This window comes from Symphalangus syndactylus, chromosome 1, assembly GCF_028878055.3.
Source record: "Symphalangus syndactylus isolate Jambi chromosome 1, NHGRI_mSymSyn1-v2.1_pri, whole genome shotgun sequence".
Classification (NCBI taxonomy): domain Eukaryota; kingdom Metazoa; phylum Chordata; class Mammalia; order Primates; family Hylobatidae; genus Symphalangus; species Symphalangus syndactylus.
Window position 1 is genome coordinate 145,801,587 of NC_072423.2, and position 24,020 is coordinate 145,825,606.

Genomic DNA, 24,020 nt, shown 5'->3' on the forward strand with positions numbered 1-24,020 from the left:
TTTTAAAACCTTGCAGAATATTTTGTTTCTTACCCTTATAACACGTACCTTGAACACAAGAGACCGGCAGTAATGACTATACTTAGACAAATAACTTCTTAAGCTGTTTCTCCTGAGTTACTGTGGTATAACACCTATGACGCTCTTTGAAAACTACAGCAATGTACGAAAGTAGCTTACTGATGTAATTTATGGCTTTGTAGATTAGGTATTTGAAACAGGCAAAAATAATGAGAGTGTAAATTTAATTGCTATTTGATAGTCAAATAAAAGAACTTACACAGCTCAGCCACAATTAGTTTTTGTTATTCCCTACAGATCATGTAACTCAATTAAATTGTTGAAAATTAATGTTATTTAGGCTTCCTTATAAGAAAGTTGTAATCAAATCAAAGCAGAACTGTTACCATGAGTCAACTTCTAAAACATAAAATTAGCTTTGATATATAGAGAAACTACCATAAATCATTCTATTACCATATTTCATATAATCTTAAAAATCTAGAAAGGATCTAAAAAAGTCTACTCTAGTAGTTTCTAGGCATTTTTAGAGTCTAATAAAAATTATAGATATGCCATAAAAACACATTTATTCCATAAATGAAAATGTATGTAATTTCAGAGAACTAATGGGAAACTTTTCCAGTGTTTACCATGTTCAGAAATCCTGATCTTGTTCAACCCTCTCATTTTACATTTGAGGAAAACTGCCGCTCCAAACGGTTAAGTGACTTTCCCAAGAAAAAAGAATTTAAATCAAAGGAACTAGAATCTACATTTCTTTTTCTAGAATTTTTATAAGGTCCTTAACACTTTATAAGTTACCATTTTCTTTCACCCCTGTAATCCCAGCACTTGGGAGGCCGAGGCGGGCGGATCACCTGAGGTTAGGAATTTGAGGCCAGCGTGGCCAACATGATGAAACCCCATCTCTACTAAAAATACAAAAATCAGGCCAGGCGTGGTGGCTCACGCCTGTAATCCCAGCACTTTGGGAGGCTGAGGCAGGTGGATCACGAGGTCAGGAGATCAAGACCATCCTGACTAACATGGTGAAACCCCGTCTCTACTAAAAAATACAAAAAATTAGCTGGGCGTAGTGGCAGGCGCCTGTAGTCCCAGCTACTCGAGAGGCTAAGGAAGGAGAATCGCTTGAACTCGGGAGGCGGAGCTTACAGTGAGCCGAGATCACACCACTGCACTCCAGCCTGGGCAACAGAGCAAGATTCCGTCTTAAAAAAAAAAAAAAAAAAAAAAATTAGCCAAGTGTTGTGGTGCACACTTGTAATCCCAGCTACTCGGGAGGCTGAGGCACAAGAATCACTTGAACCTGGGAGGCAGACATTGGAGTGAGATGAGACCATGACACTTCACTCCAGCCTGGGTAACAGTGAGAGACACTGTCTTTAAAAAAAAAAAAATTAATTAATTAATTAAAAAAAGATCAGCTACAAAAAGAGGAAAGAATCATGATAGTCATGAAACAGTATGAAAGTGGTGAAAGGACAGGGGATGGGGGCAGGGTAGGAGGGTAAGACCCTGACAGCATAAATTCTTGATAATGGAGCATGAGAATATAATAACATAAACACTGGTATGAGGAAACCTTGTTTTTAGTCCCAGCTTTGTTATTTAGCCTGAAACCTGACTTTCCTGCTCTAACATTCTATAATGCAGTATTTTGTAAAATCACATTCTACAGTTACTATTCTCTTATGATTTATACTATGTTCAACATCTAAGCATGTGATCATGTGGCTGTCAATTGAAAGCCAAGCTGAATTCGAGTGCCATTAAGGGAGGAGAACACCCCTCATATTGTCTTATGCCCAATTTCTGCCTCCAAGGAAAAAAGACGTAAAAACCAAAAGGCACAAATGAAATCCACAGACAGACAGCCCGGCGCCACACCCTGGCCTGGTAGTTAAAGATCGACCCCTGACCTAATCAGTTATGTTATCTATAGATTATAGACATTGTATGGAGAAGCACTGTGAAAATCCCTGTCCTGTTCTGTTCCATTCTAATTACCGGTGCAGGTGCATGCAGCCCCCAGTCACATAGCCCCTGCTTGCTCAATCAATCACGACCCTCTCACATGGACCCCTTTAGAGTTGTAAGCCCTTAAAGGGGACAGGAATTGCTCACTCGGGGAGCTTGGTTTTTGGAGACGTGAGTCTGTTGATGCTCCTAGCTGAATGAAGCCCTTTCCTTCTACAATTCAGTGTCTGAGGGGTTCCTGTCTGTGGCTCGTCCTGCAACACCATCATGATAGTATTCGACGTTGATTCAGCCATACTTCCTTCTCATAAATGCTTCAAGAGGAAAAATGTACAGGAAACAATGACAAGAAACAGCACAACCAATCCACTTTTATGAGTAGGAGAAAAACTTTTATTCCCCTTGAAAATACTAAAAAACATGGACCAATCAGCATTCTGTCTTCCTTAAGGGAGGCCCTGTTTTCTTTTCCTTAATCTTAACTCACATGTTAACCAAAAGAATATTATTAAAATATAATATTCTAAAAATAAAAGTTAAATGACTCTTTGTATTACATTTGGTATGCCTTTAAAATGAAACCACCTACCAATCAATTATAGGCACATACAAAAAAATAAGTAAGTACTGTAGGCTGGGCACAGTGGCTCAGGCCTGTAATCCCAGCACTTTGGGAGGCCGAGGCGGGCGGATCACGAGGTCAGGAGTTTGAGACCAGCCTGACCAACATGGTGAAACCCATTCTCTACTAAAAATACAAAAATCAGCCGGACGTGGTGGTGCACACCTGTAATCCCAGCTACTCAGGAGGCTGAGGCAGGAGAATCACTTGAATATGGGAGGCAGGGGTTGCAATGAGCAGAGATCGCCCACTGCACTCCAGCTTGGGCGACAGAGCAAGACTCTGTCTCAAAAAATACAATAAGCCGGGCGCGGTGGCTCAAGCCTGTAATCCCAGCACTTTGGGAGGCCGAGGCGGGCGGATCACGAGGTCAGGAGATCGAGTTCCATCCTGGCTAACACGGTGAAACCCCGTCTCTACTAAAAATACAAAAAAAAAAATTAGCAGGGCGTGTTGGCGGGCGCCTGTAGTCCCAGCTACTCGGGAGGCTGAGGCAGGAGAATGGCGTGAACCCGGGAGGTGGAGCTTGCAGTGAGCCGAGATTGCGCCACTGCACTCCAGCCTGGGTGACAGAGCCAGACTCCGTCTCAAAAAAAAATAAAATAAAATAAAATAAAATAAAATAAAATAAAATAAAATAAAACAAACAAGTACTTTTAAAAAGCATTCATATAGAAAACACATTGTATGCAGCAAATACATCTGAGGTACAAATTATTCTTCTACCCATTCCTTGGACTAACAATTTTTAAGATACATATTAAATTTATTTCCAATCTTTTTCCTACAATTTTTTTGATTCATACATTGTTTAACAGAGAGCGTCAACTCACTCAATAAAAACACTTATTTCAGTAAAAGAAACACATGGAAAAGTCTCTTCCAAACACGCAAAGATGTTTTTTAACAGTGATCACTGAGATTCAAGGGTCAGGGAGGCCTACATGTACCTCAACAATCTCCTACTGATATTTAATATCTAATTGACAAATAGGATTACATAGCTAGTTATTAAAACATAGGGTAGAAGGAGAATTCTGGAGTAAAATTGTAAACATACAAGTTGTAAAATCATGGGCAAAATGCTTAATTCAACAACACCTCCCTTAGTAGAATGACTTTACATACAAAATATCAGAAATCCAATTTGAAATGTCCTAAACAATAAGGAAGGTTATTAACTCACAAAGCAAGGAGTTGAGAGAACAATTACAAGGCTAAGACACGTCATCAAGTACCCAGTTCTTCCCATTTTTCTACGCTGTTTTTTGCCCTCAGGCTTGTACTTTCGAGGTAATAAGATGGTTTCAACAACCAAAGCATCACATTCTCATACACACAATCCAAAGACAGGATGAGAAAATTTCCCTTCATCGTGTGTCCTCTGCAAAGAAAAAGAAAACTTTCCCAAAGCCATGTACAACTGTATCATATACTCACTTCTAAAACAATAATTTGCAAGATGCTGAAATAATGATGATCTTTAACTGATACAAATTATTGCTTAGGGCTGGCAAGTGTCCCAGCTTCTCTCAATACTTAAACCAAACCAAGCTACTGTCAGCAAAGACAAAAGTTAGACAAATAGTTTGTCACAACCATCATGCAAAGATATTGTGAAAATTATATACGATTGTCTTCCTTCGTTTGGGCTGCTATAACAAATTACCATAAACTAGGGGGCAACGGAAATTTATTTCTCACTTCTGAGTGCTGGAAGTCCAAGATCAGAGTTCCAGCATGGTCGGGTTCCGGTGAAAGCTCCCTTCTGCACTGCAGATTGCTCACAATGCTATCTTCTCACAGAACAAAAAACAGTTAAAAATAAATAAAAAATAAAATAAAGTTAAAAATAACAGAAAAAAGTTAAAAATAAAGTGAATTATTTAGTGGTATATTTATTATTATTAAAATTTTGGTTAATCATGTAAAGATACCTACCAAGTTTGATATTTGAAAGTGAAAAATAAATTTTCTTTCCCCTTCATGTTACCATGAGAACTCAAGTACCGATAATGTAATGGAAAGGGCACTTCCTCACTTGGTAGAATGAGGACCACAGAACTCTCTGGGGTCCCATTTATAAGGGCACTATTCTAATTCAGGAGGGCTCCACCCTGAGGACCTAATCACTTCCCAAAGGCCCCACCTCCTAATACTTTCTCACTCAGGATTTCAACCTATAAATTTTGTGGGAACATAAACATTCAATCTACGACAATAATCTAACTAAGTCAAATGCCTAGTGTCCTGTCTGCTTGCTGTTTGTTTTATTTTTATTTTCCTGATATAATTTAAGCCTTATTATCAACCACCAAGTTCATTAAATTCAGTAAGTTATACTAAGGTATTCCATTCAATTTAATATTTAATATGAATAGCAAAAAGATTTCACAATTTATGATCTTTAGTTTTACTGCAAAACTCCTAGAAACTAACTTGCCAATGGTTTGCTGTTTCCAAGCAGAGAAAACTCTATACCAAAATATTTCCAAAAGTTGAGTCAAATCACAATGACAACAATGTTATGCCATCTCTAAAAATTATACTTCTAAAATAACAAATATTTTCATTAAATAAAATCAATGCTACAACTTATTTAACCTGTACTAAAGTGCCCTTTCCATTACATGGAATTTCCAAGTACATTATAGGTACTTGAGTTCTCATGGTAACATGAAGGAAAAAGAAAATTTATTTTTCACCTTCAATATCAAACTTGGTAGGTATCTTTACATGATTAACCAAAATTTTAATAATAATATACCGTAAATAATTCATTTTATTTTTAGCTTTTTTCTGTTCATTAAATGACAACAGGATGCTATTCTATCTTTTGACTTTTTTAACAGATTTCAAAACACTCTCTAAACTTACTGTTGACCTTGTGCGTTTCAACATTAAACAGAAATAGAGACAGGCCAACTGGGAGGCAGGCAGGCAGGCAAAACAGATACCAACTACCATGAAAAAAATTATTATTCTGGGCCAGGTGCAGTGGCTCATGCCTGTAATCCCAGCACTTTGGGGAGGACGAGGCAGGCAGATCACCTGACGTCGGGAGTTCGAGACCAGCCTGACCAACGTGGAGAAACCCCGTCTCTACTAAAAATACAAAATTAGCCGGGCATGGTGGCATATGCCTGTAATCCCAGCTACTCGGGAGGCTGAGGCAGGAGGATTGCTTGAACCCAGGAGGCAGAGGTTGCGGTGAGCCAAGTTCGCACCACTGCACTCCAGCCTGGGCAACAAGAGCAAAACTCCGTCTCCCAAAAAAAATAAAAGAAAAAATCACTCTTTTGAATAACATTTTTGAAGCCTTAATATTCAATCTATTTATATATGTCTTACTTACGTATGTAAAAAAACAGTAATATTTGTTGTAAAATAGAAAGTCCATGTACAATTCCCCAAGAAATTATGTGAAGCCAGCATCCCTGTGTACTGTCTGCAAAATACAGGGTAAGAACTACAAAGATATATTATACCGGCAACTGATTAGATAAAAACTGACGTGCCAGAATGTTAAAATTTGTTTTCCATAAAACAGCACTGTTAAGAGCAATGAGAAAACAGATGGGCCAGATGGGGCGAAGGAAGGATCAAGAGTTCCCTTTCAGACATGCTGAGTTTGAGAAGCTGCAGAAATCCTGCCCAACAGATAGAAATAAAGACTGGATAGAGACCAGGAGAAATATCCATTTGTTACACACATACACACATGCAAACGTGTGCAAACACACAATGTTATATAACAAATAAACCTTTGTTCATGTACTTGTTTTCCAGCTGGGGAACACATTATTCCTACACTTAACCAAAAGTAAATTTTCTATCCTGGTAGGATTAGCATGATACTCCAGAAGGAATTCTTATGGAGATGAGCAATTTATAGTCTGATATGCCAAATATCAGAGGTATCTGATAGTCTGAGATAGTCTGATATGCCAAATAAACCCTGAAGATCACAGGGTTTGAAAATCTCCCAGGAAGACATTCTATATCATAGAAAACTTGGTGATATCCCATGGATTTCTGTGTGTGTGTATATATGTATTACGTATTATGTTTTGTGTATATTGTTTTATGTATGTTTTATGTATATTATGTATATGTATGTTTTATGTATATGTTTTATATGTATATGTGTATCTATATGTACATGTTTTATGTATGTTTTATGTATATTATGTATTGTTTTATGTATTATGTATATATGTATTATTTATACATTTATACAGATACACATATGCTTCTTCATGAAGACAAGTGCTATGAAATAATCCAAAGCAGTCACAGGCGTAACAGACCACACTCATACCTAAAATCGATGAATATTTAGGGCTAAAGAAGGAGATAATGAAAAAGTAAATGCAGCAAAAGGTTAAGAGTTGATTATTCTTTAGCTTGAGTTATGTTTCCACTCTTTCCCTTTCTCTGTGCCTTATGTGTGGAACAGGGCACATATATGGGACTAAACATGCTGGTGGTGCACGTGGAGAAAAATACCCTGAAAATGTTCTCTTTTGACCAAGCTCCTATCTCTTACATAGACAGAAAATTCCTCATGGGTTTCTAACACAACTTGCTAATGCAGGGACTGACTGACTTGTTCTGGACCATCCTTTCAAGGATATTTGTATATAGCACATAGTTAAAGAAGACAGAGTCCTCCTCCAGAAAAATGAGTGTTTACTTTTGAGTTTAATAAAGATAACGTCTCCCTTTAGGGAAGAGGTCAAAGAAGTGTACTGACCATTTTTAAAGACCTTGGTTTCTTAAATGCAAGCTTCCTCTCCTGCAGTGTAATTCACTACGTGAGTGGGCATCACCTAGCCGCCCTCACGTTGCTTAATGTGAACTAAAGCTCAAGGAACCAGTACAAATGCTGAGTAATACACTATCTAATGCTGTGGACATTCGTTGCTTTAAAGGAAGTAATATTTAATAGTTATGACAGTTATACTGACCACCAAGATAGATGGTCCAGTTACAACTCAGCCTCTAATTTTATGACATCAGGCATATGACAAACTCCCTGAATTTTAGTTTCCTTGTTTTAAAATATAATACCTACATCTTAGGTATTATGTATACATGTGTGTAACACATAATATGTATGTAACATGTAAAATACAGAACTATATGTAAAGGCTATTCTACTGCTATAATAAACTATCCTTCATCTGTGACACAAGAATCCCATGTCTTCTGCCATCATCCATGACACTACGTCATTCCTGACAAGCAGCTTTGGCTATTTCCAATCATGCTTCAAGGGGTGGTCATACATATAATCTAACCTAAGCGAAATCACATTGCCTGCACCTATACATTCTGTGCATATATGCATATATATCAACGCATACCTACCATGATTTCCTGTGTTATGATTGCAAACTTTTTCTCCCACTTAAGTTCTTTGCTTAAAGGTAACATCCATTGCTTACCTCCCTCCTCTCCTCTTTTATCATTTGTTAAGATAGTAAAGTCTCCGTTTCACAGCTGTGCTACGAAAACTAACTGGATATTATACATCCCAATATAAAATGTACCTAATGACATACAGAAGTTATGTCAAAGGCAATTGAAATATGTTTTATTTACTCAAACAATTTATCGCTTAGGAAATATGAGCTGTTCAATTTTTCATATTGCATATTCATTATTACCTACATATCATGGCCTATTAGCTACTCATATTCTTTGCAGATAAATTATTATAACAGCTGCTTTTAATGATGGCAAAGTCAATAAGTATACTGCAAATAATTACAGAATTGGAGCTCTTTTCACATTATCAGAAGAGGTCATTATAAATTAAAACAATTCTAAATGAAGCTGATTAACTGATAAGTGTTAATGACGTAAGAAAGAGAGAAACTGTCAAAATAAAAGAAACACAAGACGCACTAGATAGGCAAATGATACACTACTAAAAAGCCAAATTCTCCCAGAAATTCACATCACTTAACATCAGTGAGGATTCAAAAATTAGTTTTTAATGACTATATTCAATGTAATTAACAAAAGTGACTATAAAAATCTCCAATATTCTTTGCCTATTCACTTAACTCTCTCAACCACATTCTCAAATAGGGAATACAATAAAACACTGTTTTTAATGAATGAAAATGTCTTTATAAAGAAGCATATGTGTATGTGTATAAACATATACATAATACATATATACACACACACAGAAATCCATGGGATATCACCAAGTCTTCTATGATACAACATCTCTTCCTGGGAAATTTTCAAACAACGTAAGAGAATTTGGAATTCTCGGTGTTTCATGATTAGCAATAGACTATTCCAGAGACCATGTAATTTATTATTATAAAGTTAGTTTCTTTAGCAAAAAAAAAAAATCAATTCAAAACAATCTTATCGCATTTCAGGATCTCATTATACTAATGCTTTCATTTAAATGAGGAATACATAGTAATAGCTACCACTTAGTGACCATTTGTTATATCCTAGGCATTGCACTAAGCATTTTATATACAATCTTTATATATATATAGTTATATATTTTACATGTTACATACAGGTATACATAATACCTGAGATATGGGGATTATATTTATATTGTAAAACAAGCAAACTAAAATTCAGAGTTTGTCGTTTGCCTGATGTCATAAAATTAGAGGCTGAGTTGTAACTGAACCATGTGTCTGACTTAAAAATCCATCCATGCTGGGATTACTGTCATAACTATTAAATATTACTTCCTTTAAATCAACTAATGCCCACTCCTCATTCCAGGCTCAACTTAAGACTTCAATTTTGCTTCCTCTCTAGAAGGAAGAAAAACACTGTTCATGCTAAATCAACTACTCTGGAACATATGTCAATAATATTTATTATATTAATAGTAAATTAAGGTTCAACTACTCCACTTTCAGGTTCCACAGTGCCAAATCTTATCATAGGCATCAGGTTTTAAAGTCAGCAAGACAGAAAGAGACCACATACTGTCAAAACAACCCTGGGCTATCACTAGGAAAACACCACATTGGTGACCAACCACACTTTCCAATATAGCGTTGTTTCCCTTCCAATACTGGAAGAGATCACAGTTTGTGAACTCAATGAGTACCAGATACGGAATGGCCTGTATTTTAGAGATACGCATGGTTACTGAGTAAAGTATCAGAACACCAAGTATTTAACAAACTACAGAAATGATCCCTGAAAGTGCAGTCTTGAAAACATCAACTATTTAAGCTCTTATCCTTAAGTAAAATACACATACACTGTAATACTGTCATATACTGAAATCAAGTCCTCCTACTTAGGAGAAATAAAACTAATCTTGCAAGAAAAACTTTTAATCCTCAACAACGTTCTCCCTAATTTTTCATTTTAAAAATATTTTTCATGAAAATATTTTAATTGAAACATGTTACTGTAATTTAGATGTAATTATACTAAATCCACAAACGTTTTCACATATTAAAGTCATCTTATCATTGGAGATACTCAGATGCTGTAAACATGTACACTTTTTAGATTTTTTTTTCCCTTGTAAACCAAAAACAAAAATGTAAGCACCCTCCGACCTCTGCCCCAGCCATGTGAAAGGGCCCCTCTTCTCCACCAAGGGCATATTCCAAAGCTAACCTGAAAAACCACTTCAGGCCACGATGGGAAAAGCGGGCCAGACATGCTCATTATACCCTCCTTCTTCTTGGAATTCAGGAAAAGCCAACCAGCATTAACATCAACACAGACCTTAGGTCTGATAAGAAACGTTTACAATCTCTTCTCTCTGAAGTCTGCCACCTGGAGGATTCATCTGGCTAATAAAACCTCAGTCTCCACGTTCCTTTGTATTAACAACAATTCTTTCAACCAACTGCCAATCAGAAAATTTTTAAATCTACCTATGACCTGGAAGCCCCTCCCCCTTTGAGTTGTCCCACCCTTCCAGATCAAACCAATGTAGATCTTACAGGTATTGATCAATGTATTATGTCTCTCTAAAACGTATAAAAGCCAGCTGTCCCCTGACCACCTTGGGCACCTGCCACCAGGACCTCCGGAGGCTGTGTCACCAGTGCATCCTTAACGTTGGCAAAAAAATTGACTGAGACCAGCCTTAAATACTTTGGGGTTCACACTCTTCAAATGAAAATTGGCGTGGTCCTAGGGATCTTCCTAGGAGATAAAACATCACAATTTCCATGGAATTCTTCATCATCTTTTATTGCCTTTTGCTTTGGTAATCCACAAAAAAAACTGTCTACTCTTTCTTCACTCTTCTACCTTTCTCGTGAACTACTAAATCTAAAACTCTCTTGGAATATGGTATACAAATACCAGTGCTAAAAAATATATCATTAATTTATATTTGTAAATACAATTTCAATTCAACAGTGGTTCTCTAAATCCCTTAGCAGAACTTCACCAATAATTTCATATGGCCTACTTTCATGTTAAAATTTAAAAGGTGAAGAGAGGTACATTAGTTAAAATTGAACACAATATTTGTTTCAGACAAAGAATAAAGAGAAACGGAAACAATTACTCTGCATATGAGGGTATTTTTTCACTGTCTCTATCGAGCTATTAAAATTTTGTTAATATCTTAAACCCAATTCAGATTTTGAGCGCTGTGTAGGTGTACAACTCAACCAGGAAAAACTATCTTCAATTATATAAGGAGAGCACTCTCACCAAAATGGTCCACAATTAGAAACCTTAGTCACATTCCCGAAATAACTGTTTTTGCTTAAGCAGCTAGATCAACTATCCATAATGGATAATTGGAACTTACAAACACTACAACTACTTTAAATACAACCAGTCACTTCAAATCTCAACCTCTTCAAAGTTAATGGTGGATTAAGATTGAAATCCGATTGAATGAACTTCAGAAATAAATCCGCATAAAATAAATGTCAGGTTATTTTCACAAGTATACACTGAGTTCAACATAAAGTAAAAATACAGGATAACTTAAAACACACTCTCAATATGTTCTGTTGTACTTGCATAAAATAAAAAATGCAAGCTTATTCTCACAAGTATACACCGAGTTCAACATAAACAAAAATAAACATACAGAGTAACTTAAAACACACTCTGGACAAGTTCTGTTGCTTCTTGAAATGGGTAATGAAGGGAGCAGAGTAAGAAAATAGGGAACACATATTTCCTGAAGGCTTATAAATACTTCTAAAGGGTATTTTCACATCCAACACACCCCTTTTAGTGACACAATTGCTCTAAGCTGGGCTTCCAGCTGGGAATAAAAGCGCCCAGGGTCTGAAAGGTGTGAGGTGCTCTGAAGCAGAGTCAAGTACACGCTTTGCCGTCGTTTTTCAAGTCAGAACCCTGCTAACTCCACGTCCCGGAAACGCCCCAGGGCCTCCCACCCCCGCGGCTCCCGCCCCATCGCCGGCATCGCCCACGCCGGCGGCCAGGCTGCCTAGCAACACCGCAGGGCTGCCTGGCAACGCGGCCCACCCCGGCCCGCCCCCGCCCACAGGAGAAGGCCAAGGGGATCCATTCTACCTCCTTTTTCTTCTGTCCTCCCCCGAGCTGGATGCAGAGGAGCAGCAGCAGGAGAAGGAAGGGAAAGCTCCCGGTGGGCAGGTACCGCAGCCGCCGCCCCGCTTGTCTACGGCGTGAAGGAGCGCCCCGGGTCCCCATCGCGGCAGGGCAGTGCCTCCTCCACGCGCGGTAGCCGTGCGCGCCCAGCTCCTACCGCGCACCACGCCTGCCTGGCCAGCCTCCGGGAGCCCACTGGCTGGGCCCTCCGGGGTGGCAGCGGCTTTGCCAGGGACCCGGGCCGCGGCCGAGGACGCAGAGGAGGAGACTGACAGAGCATCCGGTTCACCGGGAGAAGACCTGGAAAGGCGCGGGATGGGGGCAGGAAGTGGGCGTGGCGAGGGAGCTAGGCTCGGGGGCGCGGCGTGCGCTCTCGCCTGGAGCTTGCCTTTCCCGGACCCGCGCTGGGGAGAGGGGTGGTCCTTTGGCCCTGGGACCTCAATCTGAGGCCATCCTGCTACTGAACCCAATTACTGGGTAGTCCAGCACTTTACCTGGGGCCTTGCACAGAAAGACCGGTATGCCTTCTTGGATGATGAAGGGGAAGCTTTGGGGAATGAGAACCTGGCCCCTGCGGTCCCCAGCAATCTCCATTCCCATTGAGATCATTGTTAGGAACACAGCGCTTTTCCTTCAGAGCCCTGGGAAACCACCTAACATACTCCAGAGCCCCCCGATGCACAGAAGCCGCCCCACAACTTCACAGCTGTTCCTTCCAGCCCCAACTGGAAGGCCTGAGGCACAATCTAGACTCCACTTCATTCAGTGACTCATTCAGCATCCAGGGAGTGCTAAGTACAGAGCACCGTACTAGCTACTTTTAATATAAAAACGAATAGAGTTACTTCAATTTCTATTCTGTGAATATGTTAAGAACCATAGCAGACTGGGCATGGTGGCTCATGCCTGTAATCCCAGCACTTTGGGAGGCTGAGGCAGGTGGATCACCTGAGGTCAGGAGTTCGAGACCAGCCTGCCGCACATGGGGAAACCCCATTTCTACTAAAAATACAAAAATTAGCCTGGCATGGTGGAGCGCCTTGTAGTTCCAGCTACTTGGGAGGCTGAGGCAGGAGAATGGCATAAACCCGGGAGGCAGAGCGTGCAGTGAGCCGAGATCACCCCACTGCACTCCAGCCTGGTAGACAGAGTGAGACTCCGTCTCAAAAAAAAAAAAAAAAAAAAAAGAACCATAGCAACAGACTGTATGTTGAACGCTTGATACGGGCCTGATCTGTTCTAATGCATCATGGGTTTTATTACTCTATCTAGAGATTTCTTCACTTGTGCCATGAACACCTTTGGTAATGTGATAAAACTAGTAGACGTAGTCTTAAAATAGCACATATTTCTAAATGCATGAAATTAAATACATAGGATTAGCCAGGCACAGTGGCTCACACCTACCTGTAAACCCAGTGCTTTGGGAGACCTATGCAGGAGGCTTGCTTGTGTCCAAGAGTTGGAGAGGAGGCTGGGCAAGATAGTGAGACCGTGTCTTTAAGAAAAAAAAAAATTAACAGCTGGGTATGGTGGGGACTATCTGTAGTCCTAGCTATTCCAAGACTGAGGCTGGAAGGATCACTAGAGCCCAGGATTTTGAGGTTACAGTGAGTTCTGATCATGCCACCGCATTCCAGCCTGGGAGACAGAACAAAACCCTGTCTCCAAATATATATATAGAATATAAAAATAATATATATATAATACTTAAGGAATATATACATATAATTGTTCAAGATATCTGCAACAACTTACTGAGTATGAAAATATCTTTAATTTCTATAGGAAACAAAGTTGTAGGTACTGATAATACTACTGTGGTTTGTTGCCTGCCTTTATAATTTAAAGAAACTGTTCGGAGGTTAATAGACATAAAGTTACAATTTTTTCAATACAAAGTTCACAGATGCTAAAATTTCGTGGACTCCAGATTAAGAACGCTTGCTCCACAACAACCCTATCAACTAGGTTCCATTGTAACAATTTTCAGATAAAGAAATTAAGGCCTAGAAAGAATTTGAACATTGGCAGTCTGGCTCTGCAGCCATGCTTATGCTAGGATGCCTTTGTTCAAGGAGTTTACAAATATATCTCACTTTTCTGTATCGCAGGCTTTTGATTTCCCACTATTATGTGAACATTTCGCCTGAATTATCACTCCTGTTAAAAAGAAAAACTTCAGACAAAATAAACATTACACCTTATTTCAGCAAAGAACAATTCATAAATCTGCAGCACTCTGAACCAGAAGCGTTCAGAAAACTCAGCTCCAGTGGCCTGAGAGCAAGCTTCTATAGACTAAACATAGAAACAAACTAAGGAAATTACCTGATTGGAAATTACCTGATTGGCTAAAGCTACGTTTGCCTTATTTGGTCACGGTGTAATAAGACATTTACCTATATGGCTCTGGTCTGATGGGAGGTCCCTAGTTGTATAACCAGTCATCCTGTTGGCTGTTTGTGATTGCCTGAGGCTCGTGGGTTTTTTTTTAATAAGTCAGTTACAAGAACTGTTTCCAAGGTAAGTTCCTATGTGCATACATAAGAACTCCACTTGGCTGGGCGCGGTGGCTCACGCTTGTAATCCCAGCACTTTGGGAGGCCGAGGCGGGCAGATCACAAGGTCAGGAGATCGAGACCATCTTGGCTAACACGGTGAAACCCCGTCTCTACTAAAAATACAAAAAATTAGCCGGGCGTGGTGGCGGGCACCTGTAGTCCCAGCTACTCGGAGAGGCTGAGGCAGGAGAATGGCGTGAACCCGGGAGGCGGAGCTTGCAGTGAGCCGAGATCGCGCCACTGCACTCCAGCCTGGGCGACAGAGTGAGACTCCGTCTCAAAAAAAAAAAAAAAAAGAGCTCCACTTACACAACCACCCCAGGCTAATTGCCTCTTGCGTATTTTTGCTTTAACACTCCTAAACAATGGCTCCTGGCTTTTTCCTTGAGACATAAAAATGGCCTTAACTTTGGTCTGTTTGGAGACAAGTAAATTTATTATCTTTATCAGTAAAATATTGACATCTAGATATACTCAACATAATCACAACTCATCATCTTTCCCTTACTCTCCCCAACTGGTCGTAATTTCTTTATTGTAAACCATGGTACTTCTATCCTTCTAATCACCACTGTTCAGAGCCTCAGAGCTGTCTTCCATTTTCCCATCCTCCCCAAACATGCTGCCTTTATATTCGGTTTCCGAGTTACTCTCCCTCTACAGGGTTCGAGGAATTTGTTTGCTGTTTCCCATTTTGTAACTCTAGCATTCATTAGAAACACATGAGATGTCATTAGTTGACCCTCCTTCCCTGACTTATGTTGATGACAAGAGTCAAACTCTGTAAAATGTTTGAAGAGATTTATTCTGAGCCAAATATGAGTGACCACGGCCAGTGACACAGCCTCAGGAGGTCCTGAGAACATGTGCCCAAGGTGGTCAGGGCGCAGCTTGGTTTCATATATTTTTGAGAGGCATGAGACATCAATCAAATACATTTCAGAAATGCACTGGTTTTGTTCAGAAAGGCAGGACAACTTAAAGCAGGGTGGAGGGGGGCTTCCAGGCTATGGATAAAATTAAACATTTTCTGACTGACAATTGGTAGAGTTTATCTGAAAACCTGGGATCAATGGAAAGGAATGTTTAGGTTATGGTAAAGGATTGTAAAGGCCAAGTTTTATTGTGCAGAGGAATCTCTCAGATAGCAGACTTCAGTGAGAGAGAAAGCCGGTTGTAACATGTTTCTTAAGAGACCTAAAAGGGTGGCTGGCTCTTAGTTGATTATCTTACTGAACCTGCAAAGAAAGGAAGAAAACAAAGGGGGAAGCGGATTCTGTATAGAATGTGGATTTTTCCCACAAGAGACTTTGCAGGGCAATTTCAAGGTATGGCAAGGAAATTTTTTTTTTCCTTGTCTCATACTATTATGCCAGAGTCAGATTAAAAAGTAAGTCATGATATATAGGGTCAAATAAAATCCATCTGATGAGAATTTATGGTTTGTAGGGCATGACTTCCCAGACACCTTAGAAGGAATTTGGGCAAGATAGAAAATCAGAGCTTAGTCCTCACTTTAAAATCTCACCATCCGCCCATACAGGCATAATCCAATACTCCTTTATCCTGCCTTCCTGCATTCTTCTTATTATTATTATTATTTTTTTTTTTTTTTGAGATGGAGTGTTGCTCTGTCACCCAGGCTGGAGTACGGTGGCACAATCTCAGCTCACTGCAACCTCCACCTCCAAGGTTCAAGCTCTTCTCCTGCCTCAGCCTCCTGAGTAGCTGGGACTGTATGCACCCGCCACCATGCCCGGCTATTTTTTGTTTGTAGTAGAGATAGGGTTTCACCATGTTGGCCAGGCTGGTCTCAAACTTCTGACCTCAGGTGATCCGCCCACCTCGGCATCCCAAAGTGCTGGGATTACAGACGTGAGCACTGCACCCTGCCCTCTTGCATTCTTTTATCGGTAAAGTGTCTGGAGTGATCCTTTTAATACATAAATCGGTATAAAGTATTATCTCTGTCCTCACCAGCAAATGCAAAATCTTCCATGCCCTCAGGACTTTACATTACCTTCTACCTGGCAACCTTTCCCAACATCATTTCCTATTTTTCTTCTGCTTTCTCATGCTGCTCCAGCAAGGCTAGCTGTCTTGCTTTCCCAAATATGCCATGCACACTGTCTCTAAAGTTTGTACTGCTGTTCCCTTTGTTGGAACCCTTTTTGCCTAGATCAGTGGTGTCCAATCTTTTGTCTTCCCTGGGGCACACTGGAAGAAGACGTGTTGTGGGCCACATATAAAATACACTCACTAACACTAATGGTAGCTGATGAGCTTTAAAAAAAATTGCAAAAAAACTCATGTTTTCAAAAAGTTTATGAATTTGTGTTGGGCCGCATTCAAGGCCATCCTGGCTTGCATGCAGCCCGCAGGCCACAAGTGGGACAAGTTTGACCACGAGAGATGTTCACAGGGTGTATTTCATCACTTTATTCAGGTGAAGGCTCTGATCTCCCAACATGCCATCTCCTAGTTTCTCAAATCTCCCTCTCTTAAAACTCCTTACCCTTGACACACACACTGCTTAACTTTTTATAGTACTGCTATTATCACTTCCTGACATGCTATTGTTTCATTTATTTCTAGTGCTTTCCCCATTAGGATGCAAACTCCATGGGATAGGGGGTATGTATTCATACTGTCTAGAATAGCGCTTGCTTTGTGTTTTCAATAGCATCCATCACTAGCTGACTCAAAGTCATCCCTCTGTTCATCTGAGACAAATGTATATCTGATTGCTTCCTCTGCCCCATAATTGTTTGTCTTTTCCCATTAGAATGTAAGCTCTAGGATGGTAGAGACTTTGTTTTCTGTACCTTTTAGTCCACACTATCCAGAATACAGCACTTGTTGAATGAATGGATGAATCCACCCATTCTGTTTATTCCTTAAAACACAGCACTAATCATGTCACTCTCCTTATTCCAAAGATTGTCAGTGACACTCTACTAGGTTCAAAAGGAGCTCCAAACTCTTGAAAGTGATTTACAACTAACTCAAATTCTTTATCCTTGCTTTAAACCATAAGTCTTCAAACTGGAGTGCACAAAGACTTTCCAAGAACTATATAGTCTCAATGGTTTTACAAGAATTAATTTCCAGAATCTAACCTGCTATATATCATACTATTTATTTGAATATGTTTTTATATTTTTAAAAAGTTACCACAGAAACAGTGATAATTTACTTAACACATGAAACCAATTTCAGAAATGTTAAAGCCAAATAATATGGCCTGAGAAGGACTCCGTACTCCTCTATTTGAGTCCTTGTGGATGAACTGTAACCTAGCTTAATAGACAAAATTGAAAACCTAACTTAATAATATGCCTGTAGCAATGGCTGAGTATTGGCCAATCCCAGCAGCCATACTTCAACCACTCATAGACTGCTGAATGTTCAAACTGCGTTCAAATAAGCCAAACACTGAGCTGTAACCAATCACTGTTTATGTACCTCACTTCTGATTCCTGTACGTCACTTCACCTTTTTTGTCTGTACATTTGTTCTGACCATGAGGCACCCCTGAGGTCTCTGTGAATCTGCTGTGATTCTGGAGGCTGCCTGATTCACGAATCGTTCATTGCTCAGTTAAACTCCTTTAAATTTAATTTGGCTGAAGTTTTTTTTTGTTTTTGTTTTTTTTTTTTTTTAAGACTGAGTCTCACTCTGTTGCCCAGGCTGGAGTGCAGTGTTGCGATCTCGGCCACTGGCAAGCTCCGCCTCCCATACTCATGCCGTTCTCCTGCCTCAGCCTCTCGAGTAGCTGGGACTACAGGCGCCCACGACCAAGCCCGGCTAATTTTTTTGTATTTTTAGTAGAGACAGGGTTTCACAGTGTTAGCTTGGATGGTCTTGATCTCCTGACCTTGTGATCTGCCCGCCTCGGCCTCCCAAAGTGCTGGGATTACAGGTGTGAGTCACCACGCCTGGCCCGGCTGAAGTTTTTATCAGATATTTTAACAATGAGAAATTTAACCCTAGTTTTGTATAAACCTACATATCGTGCCGATATTGTTTCTATAGTATGAAAGTAAATTCTACAGACTCTTTAAATAATGCCAAAACTTATTATTTTATCTTGGGACTAAGGTCTTTCCATTTTATCTCATAATTATAGTAATAAGGCTGTGAATGGAAAATACATCTTGAGGCCCCAAACTCACTAAACCAAAGTGAAAAGTCAAACTGGGAACTAGGTCACACACACCTGCACTCATGTTCTTCCTGACAAAGCAAGAACATCACCATTTTGGACAAGCACTCCCATTCTAAAGTTCCCCTTGATCAAAAACCGCCTAAATCCAACCCAAAGGCCATCAGCATAATGGCTAAAGTCAGCCATCACCATAAACCAAAAATGACACCTCCAACCAGAAACATTCCAACCTTGAGATAAACCCCTCCCCGACCACAGACATGCCAGCCCCGAGAAACCTCCCCACAGACTGGAGAGATGTCAGCCCCAAGATAACCTCCTGTCTGCCCAGAGACATTCCAACCCCGCAGTAAACTTCTCCACACAGAAACATTCCGAGGCTTCTCTCGCTATGAATCCTTAAATACTCTTAGCCTGTAACAGACAGTGCTCCTGACTGAAGCCGGCCAGAAGCCCATCTCATGTTTTTTCTCCAAAATCAACCTACCTTTTGACTGTTGAGCTACTTTTTGTATTTCTCTTTTCTTTAACTCTTACAGTTCCAAAATAAGACAGCAACAAAGATAAAAAGCTACATACCTCCCTCACAAGTTGTCCACAGGGAAATTCCTTGTAGACCTTAAGATCTTTACTTTAAAACAGTTCTGTTGAATTTCACCCTAGCAATGTAAATTGATAGTCTATCTTCACAGGTATTAGACAAAGGACAGAACTCAAAGTCATCCCTCTGTTCACCTGAGACAAATGGTTATCTGATTGCTTCCTCTGCCCTATATTTAGGTTATGTAAAAATGCAGATTCACTTAGCTAGACAACAGCATAAGTAACTATTCCTCTACCCCTCTGTATTAATCAATTTTCATGCTGCTGATAAAGATATACCCAAGACTGGGAAGAAAAAGAGGTTAAATTGACTTACAGTTCCATGTGGCTGGGGAGGCCTCACAATTATGGCAGAAGGAAGAGCAAGTCACATCTTACGTGGATGGTGGCACCTAAAGAAAGAGAACTTGTACAGGGAACCTCCCATTTTAAAAACTATCAGATCAGTCTGGGCGTGGTGGCTCATGCCTGTAATCCCAGCACTTTGGGAGGCCAAGGCAGGGGATCACCAAGGTCAAGAGTTCAAGACCAGCCTGGGCAGCCTGGCAAAACCTTGTCTCTACTAAAAATACAAAAATTAGCTGGGCATGGTGACAGGCACCTATAATCCCGGCTACTCGAGAGGTGGAGGCAGGAGAATCTCTAGAACCCAGGAGGTGGAGGTTGCGGTGAGCGGAGATCACGTCATTGCACTCCAGCCTGGGCAATAAGAGCGAAACTGTCTCTAAAAACCATCAGATCTCTTAAGACTTATTTATTATCACGAGAACAGCACATGAAAGACCTGCCCCCATGAATCAGTTTTCTCCCACTGGGTCCCACCCACAACACGTGGGAATTACGAGAGCTACAGATGAGATTTGAGTGGGGACACAGAACCAAACCATATCACCCCCTCACATGTAAATTGTGAAAAGCTAATCAAAGACTCAAAAGAATGCAAACTTCTCTCTCTTATGCGCCCACACGCTTTTGAAATTTCTTACTCTCTCTCCAATACCTGCCCTTTTTCCTTTAAATATTGAGGTTCCCAGACCCTCTTCAGAAAAACATGGACCATAGTTTTTCCTGTGGATCTATGGACTTTCCTGGGCTCATCTTAACTTTGGCAAATAAACCTCCTAAAATGATTGAGACTTGCCTCATTTTCTTTGATTTACATAATGTACTTCTCAGCCTCCACAACTGTACAGTAAATGAAACACACTATTTTTCTTTTTTTAAACAATTTGAATGTTTACGCTAGTTATTCCCAGAGTTCATATATACCAAGAAAATGAATTTTTTGATCTGTTATTCTTTAAAATTTCCCAAGTCCCGGAAAAAGAGAGGCAGAGGAACAGAAACAGAAAAAGTAAGTAAAAAGGAGCCAAGTTCAGATAAATATTAAATTATCACTATACTAAGCTAGTTATCTCCTGTCTGCAAGGAGAAGAAATAAAACTTAGGTGCATTTGACATATATACACACAAAAAAGAGTAAGTCTTTGACAATTTTATCAAGCCATATAATTAAGAAACCAGGGATTATTGAACCCTGAAGCAAAATGGAAGTGGCATCTTCTACCTGAAATAAAATAATTTCTTTTATAGACAAGACAATTTCAGGACAGTTTCTTTCCTTTTCCCTTGATGGTAACTATCAAATGAACATCTTGCTAATGTCAAAGGTTTCCCAAGTAGTCAGTACAATTCCAGATTATCTCTAGGAAATTTCACCAGTCAGAAGTAAGTATACCTTATAATTCAGAAAACATGGAGGAAATGTTACAGGCAGAACATATCCGAGTTACATGTCACCAAAATACATTAACAGTGGAAGTTATCTGAGTTACCTGTGGCAAATTCATACAGGTCTGCAACAACCTCAATTCTTGCCTTCTCAGAAGAAAGCATAAGGGGCATTCAACTGAGGGGCATAAGGCAGAAGAAGAGACCAAGGCAAGTTTTAAGGCAGGAGTGAACGTTTATTAAAAAGCTTTAGGCTGGGCATGGTGGCTCACGCCTGTAATCCCAGCACTTTGGGAGGCCGAGGCGGGTGGATCACCTGAGGTCAGGAGTTCGAGACCAGCCTGGCCAACATGGCGAAACCCTGTCTCTACTAAAAATACAAAAATTAGCCAGGCACTGTGGCAGGTGCCTGTAATCCCAGCTATGTGGGAGGCTGAGGCAGGAGAATCGCTTTAACCCGGGAGACGGAGGTTGCAGTGAGCGCCATTGTACTCCAGCCTGGGAGACAGAGCAAGACTGTGTCTTTAAATAAATAAATAAATAGCTTTAGAGCAGGAATGAAAGGAAAGGAAAGTACACCTGGGAGAGGCCCAGGCGGGCATCTTGGAGGTCAAATGCCCCTTCGACTTTGAACCTAGGATTTTATTTGCTGGCCTACTTCTGGCAACTTAAGCTCCTTTCCCTTGAGTCTTCCCTTAGGGTGAGCTGCCCGCATGCACGGCGGCCTACTAGCGCCTAGGAGGTGAGCGCACACAGTGTGTTTACTGGAGTTATACACATGCTCACCTGAGGCTTTCTTCCCTTTTCCAGTGGAATGTCCCCAGAAGGTCATACTGAAGCAGTGTTTTCTGGGGTGACACCCGAGGTTCGTCATCACACACCAAGAAGATTAAGGACATGGACACACCTAAGGACTGAGTTTACGGTCAGGAGCTGCTCAGTTCTTTCTCACATTGGGCATAATTATCCTTATTTCCTAATTTAAAAAAGTCAGAAGACTCTTGAAAGGATGAAATTAAACAATACATATAAAAAACTTATTACAAACCTCAGAATAGATACACACTTAATATGTGTTAGTGTTATGAGCATTTACTATTACATTGAAAATATGTTTGTTTCCCTCCTGGTGAATGATAAACACTTTGAATAGAGGAACTATGATTTACTTGTCTGTTTAGTCCCTGCTCTAATCATTAGAGTGTTTAGAAGCATGAGCCCTGGAGCTGCACTCCTTGCTCTGTCTCTTACTAGCTGTGTGACCTCAGGCAGATTATTTCACATCTCTGTGCTCAGTTTCTTTATTTGTAAAATGAGGATAATAATGGTACCATGAAGATGCAACAAGTGAATACATGCGAAGTCTTTAACAACTAACACGTTATAAATGCTACATATTAACTCCCGTTATGATAGTAGCTGTTCCAGAAATATTTAACCAAATTTCAGACATGAACTTACCCACTATGCCAGACACTAGGGTAAACACAGGAGTAGGGGCAAGAAAGAAATGATAGACAAAGTCCTTAACTGAGAAATGCACAGATATGCAGCCTGTTTCCTTTAGAGGCGCAAGCACATCAGTGACTTGTCAAAGTGTCCTTATAGCTGCTGTGTGGACAACAGACTGCCAGAAAGCAAAGATGTAAGCAGAGACTTCAGCCCCATATTCCATGTACTGCATATGATGTAATACAGGAATGTAAAAAACTTTTTCACAGAATTACTAGACATATGGCAACCTGTATTCTACAGAAGACATTATAAGAGGAAAGTCCCTAATGCCCCAAAAACACAGTTTGAAAACCAACGGCTGGAAATATTAGGCATTTATATTTAATCCTAGCCATTTTTCTAAACATAATGATATGTTAGATAGTACATCTGTCTAAGTAATGTTAGTATTTTTCAAACAGTTGGCTATTTAAAGCAGATTTTCTATAATGACTGTTTTCTAGAAATATTCTAAAGTCAAACTGATTTTGTATATTACGATAAATTTCATTCAATTATTTTTAAACTGTATCTTAAGTGAAATTTCAAATTGCTATGTCTATGTAATCAACAGTAATTCAAGTATTGTAATAATATTGTTAAACCTCAACTTAATGCCATTTTCCATATTAAATTAACTTTGCCCTTTTTTCATATCATTTAGTAGCATTTATCAAAAGCCTTTGCCTATGATCTTTTCATTATTGTTTGATTTCTGCCCTAGAATTTCTATCAAAGCCAATGTAAATTTATATTTGAAACACACTATTAAGGAATCGCTTAGTAAAAGATTTACTAAATGGAAAGATGGTACTGAAAAGCATGCACCTGTGCGATTTCATTTTAGAACTTGTGTTTGTGCTTCAAATATTTTCAGAAAAAAAAAAAAAAAAAACAGCATGTGATTTGGTTATATTGAACATTTGGTTATCTCAAGCCAACAGTATGTCACTTACTTGTTTAGCATGTTCTGTGTATCAGGAAAGGTAGTGGAGTAGGTGGTAGGGCTAAGAAATAAAATTTCAAAGAACTGTTCATTGGTTATTAACTGTGGTGAGAAAGCAGTAATGAAAGAGCAAGGTAGAGGTCATTATTGTCTAAATTCTGATATATCAGATGCTCTGAGGTCAAAGTTCAAAGTCTGACTGCTTTTTGGCATAATGCATCCAGAGTTTTCCTAGATTCACTAAGAAAATTCACGTTATCTTAATGAAATAATATAGAGGGAATGTAGGGATATGGACAAATGATTGAAGCTATTTAGTTCAGGCAATCT

The 24,020-nt window shown here is 39.7% G+C and overlaps 1 protein-coding gene across 11 annotated transcripts in view; it reads right to left on the reverse strand.

The window, feature by feature from the left end:
- The window catches only part of TUSC3 (tumor suppressor candidate 3), a 340,062-nt gene that overhangs the window by 205,174 nt on the left and 110,868 nt on the right, over window positions 1-24,020 (reverse strand). For 9 of the 11 annotated variants that reach the window (XM_055287440.2, XM_063613288.1, XM_055287475.2 and 6 more), the window contains exon 1: window positions 12,149-12,461. The exons of 1 other annotated variant lie outside the window; for it this stretch is intronic. In XM_055287440.2, the coding sequence (XP_055143415.1) occupies window positions 12,149-12,286 (138 nt within the window). In that variant the 5' untranslated portion in view covers window positions 12,287-12,461. Of the gene's footprint in view, window positions 1-12,148; window positions 12,630-24,020 lie in introns of those variants that run through there. One more of the 11 variants, XM_055287430.2, reaches the window with a different exon arrangement.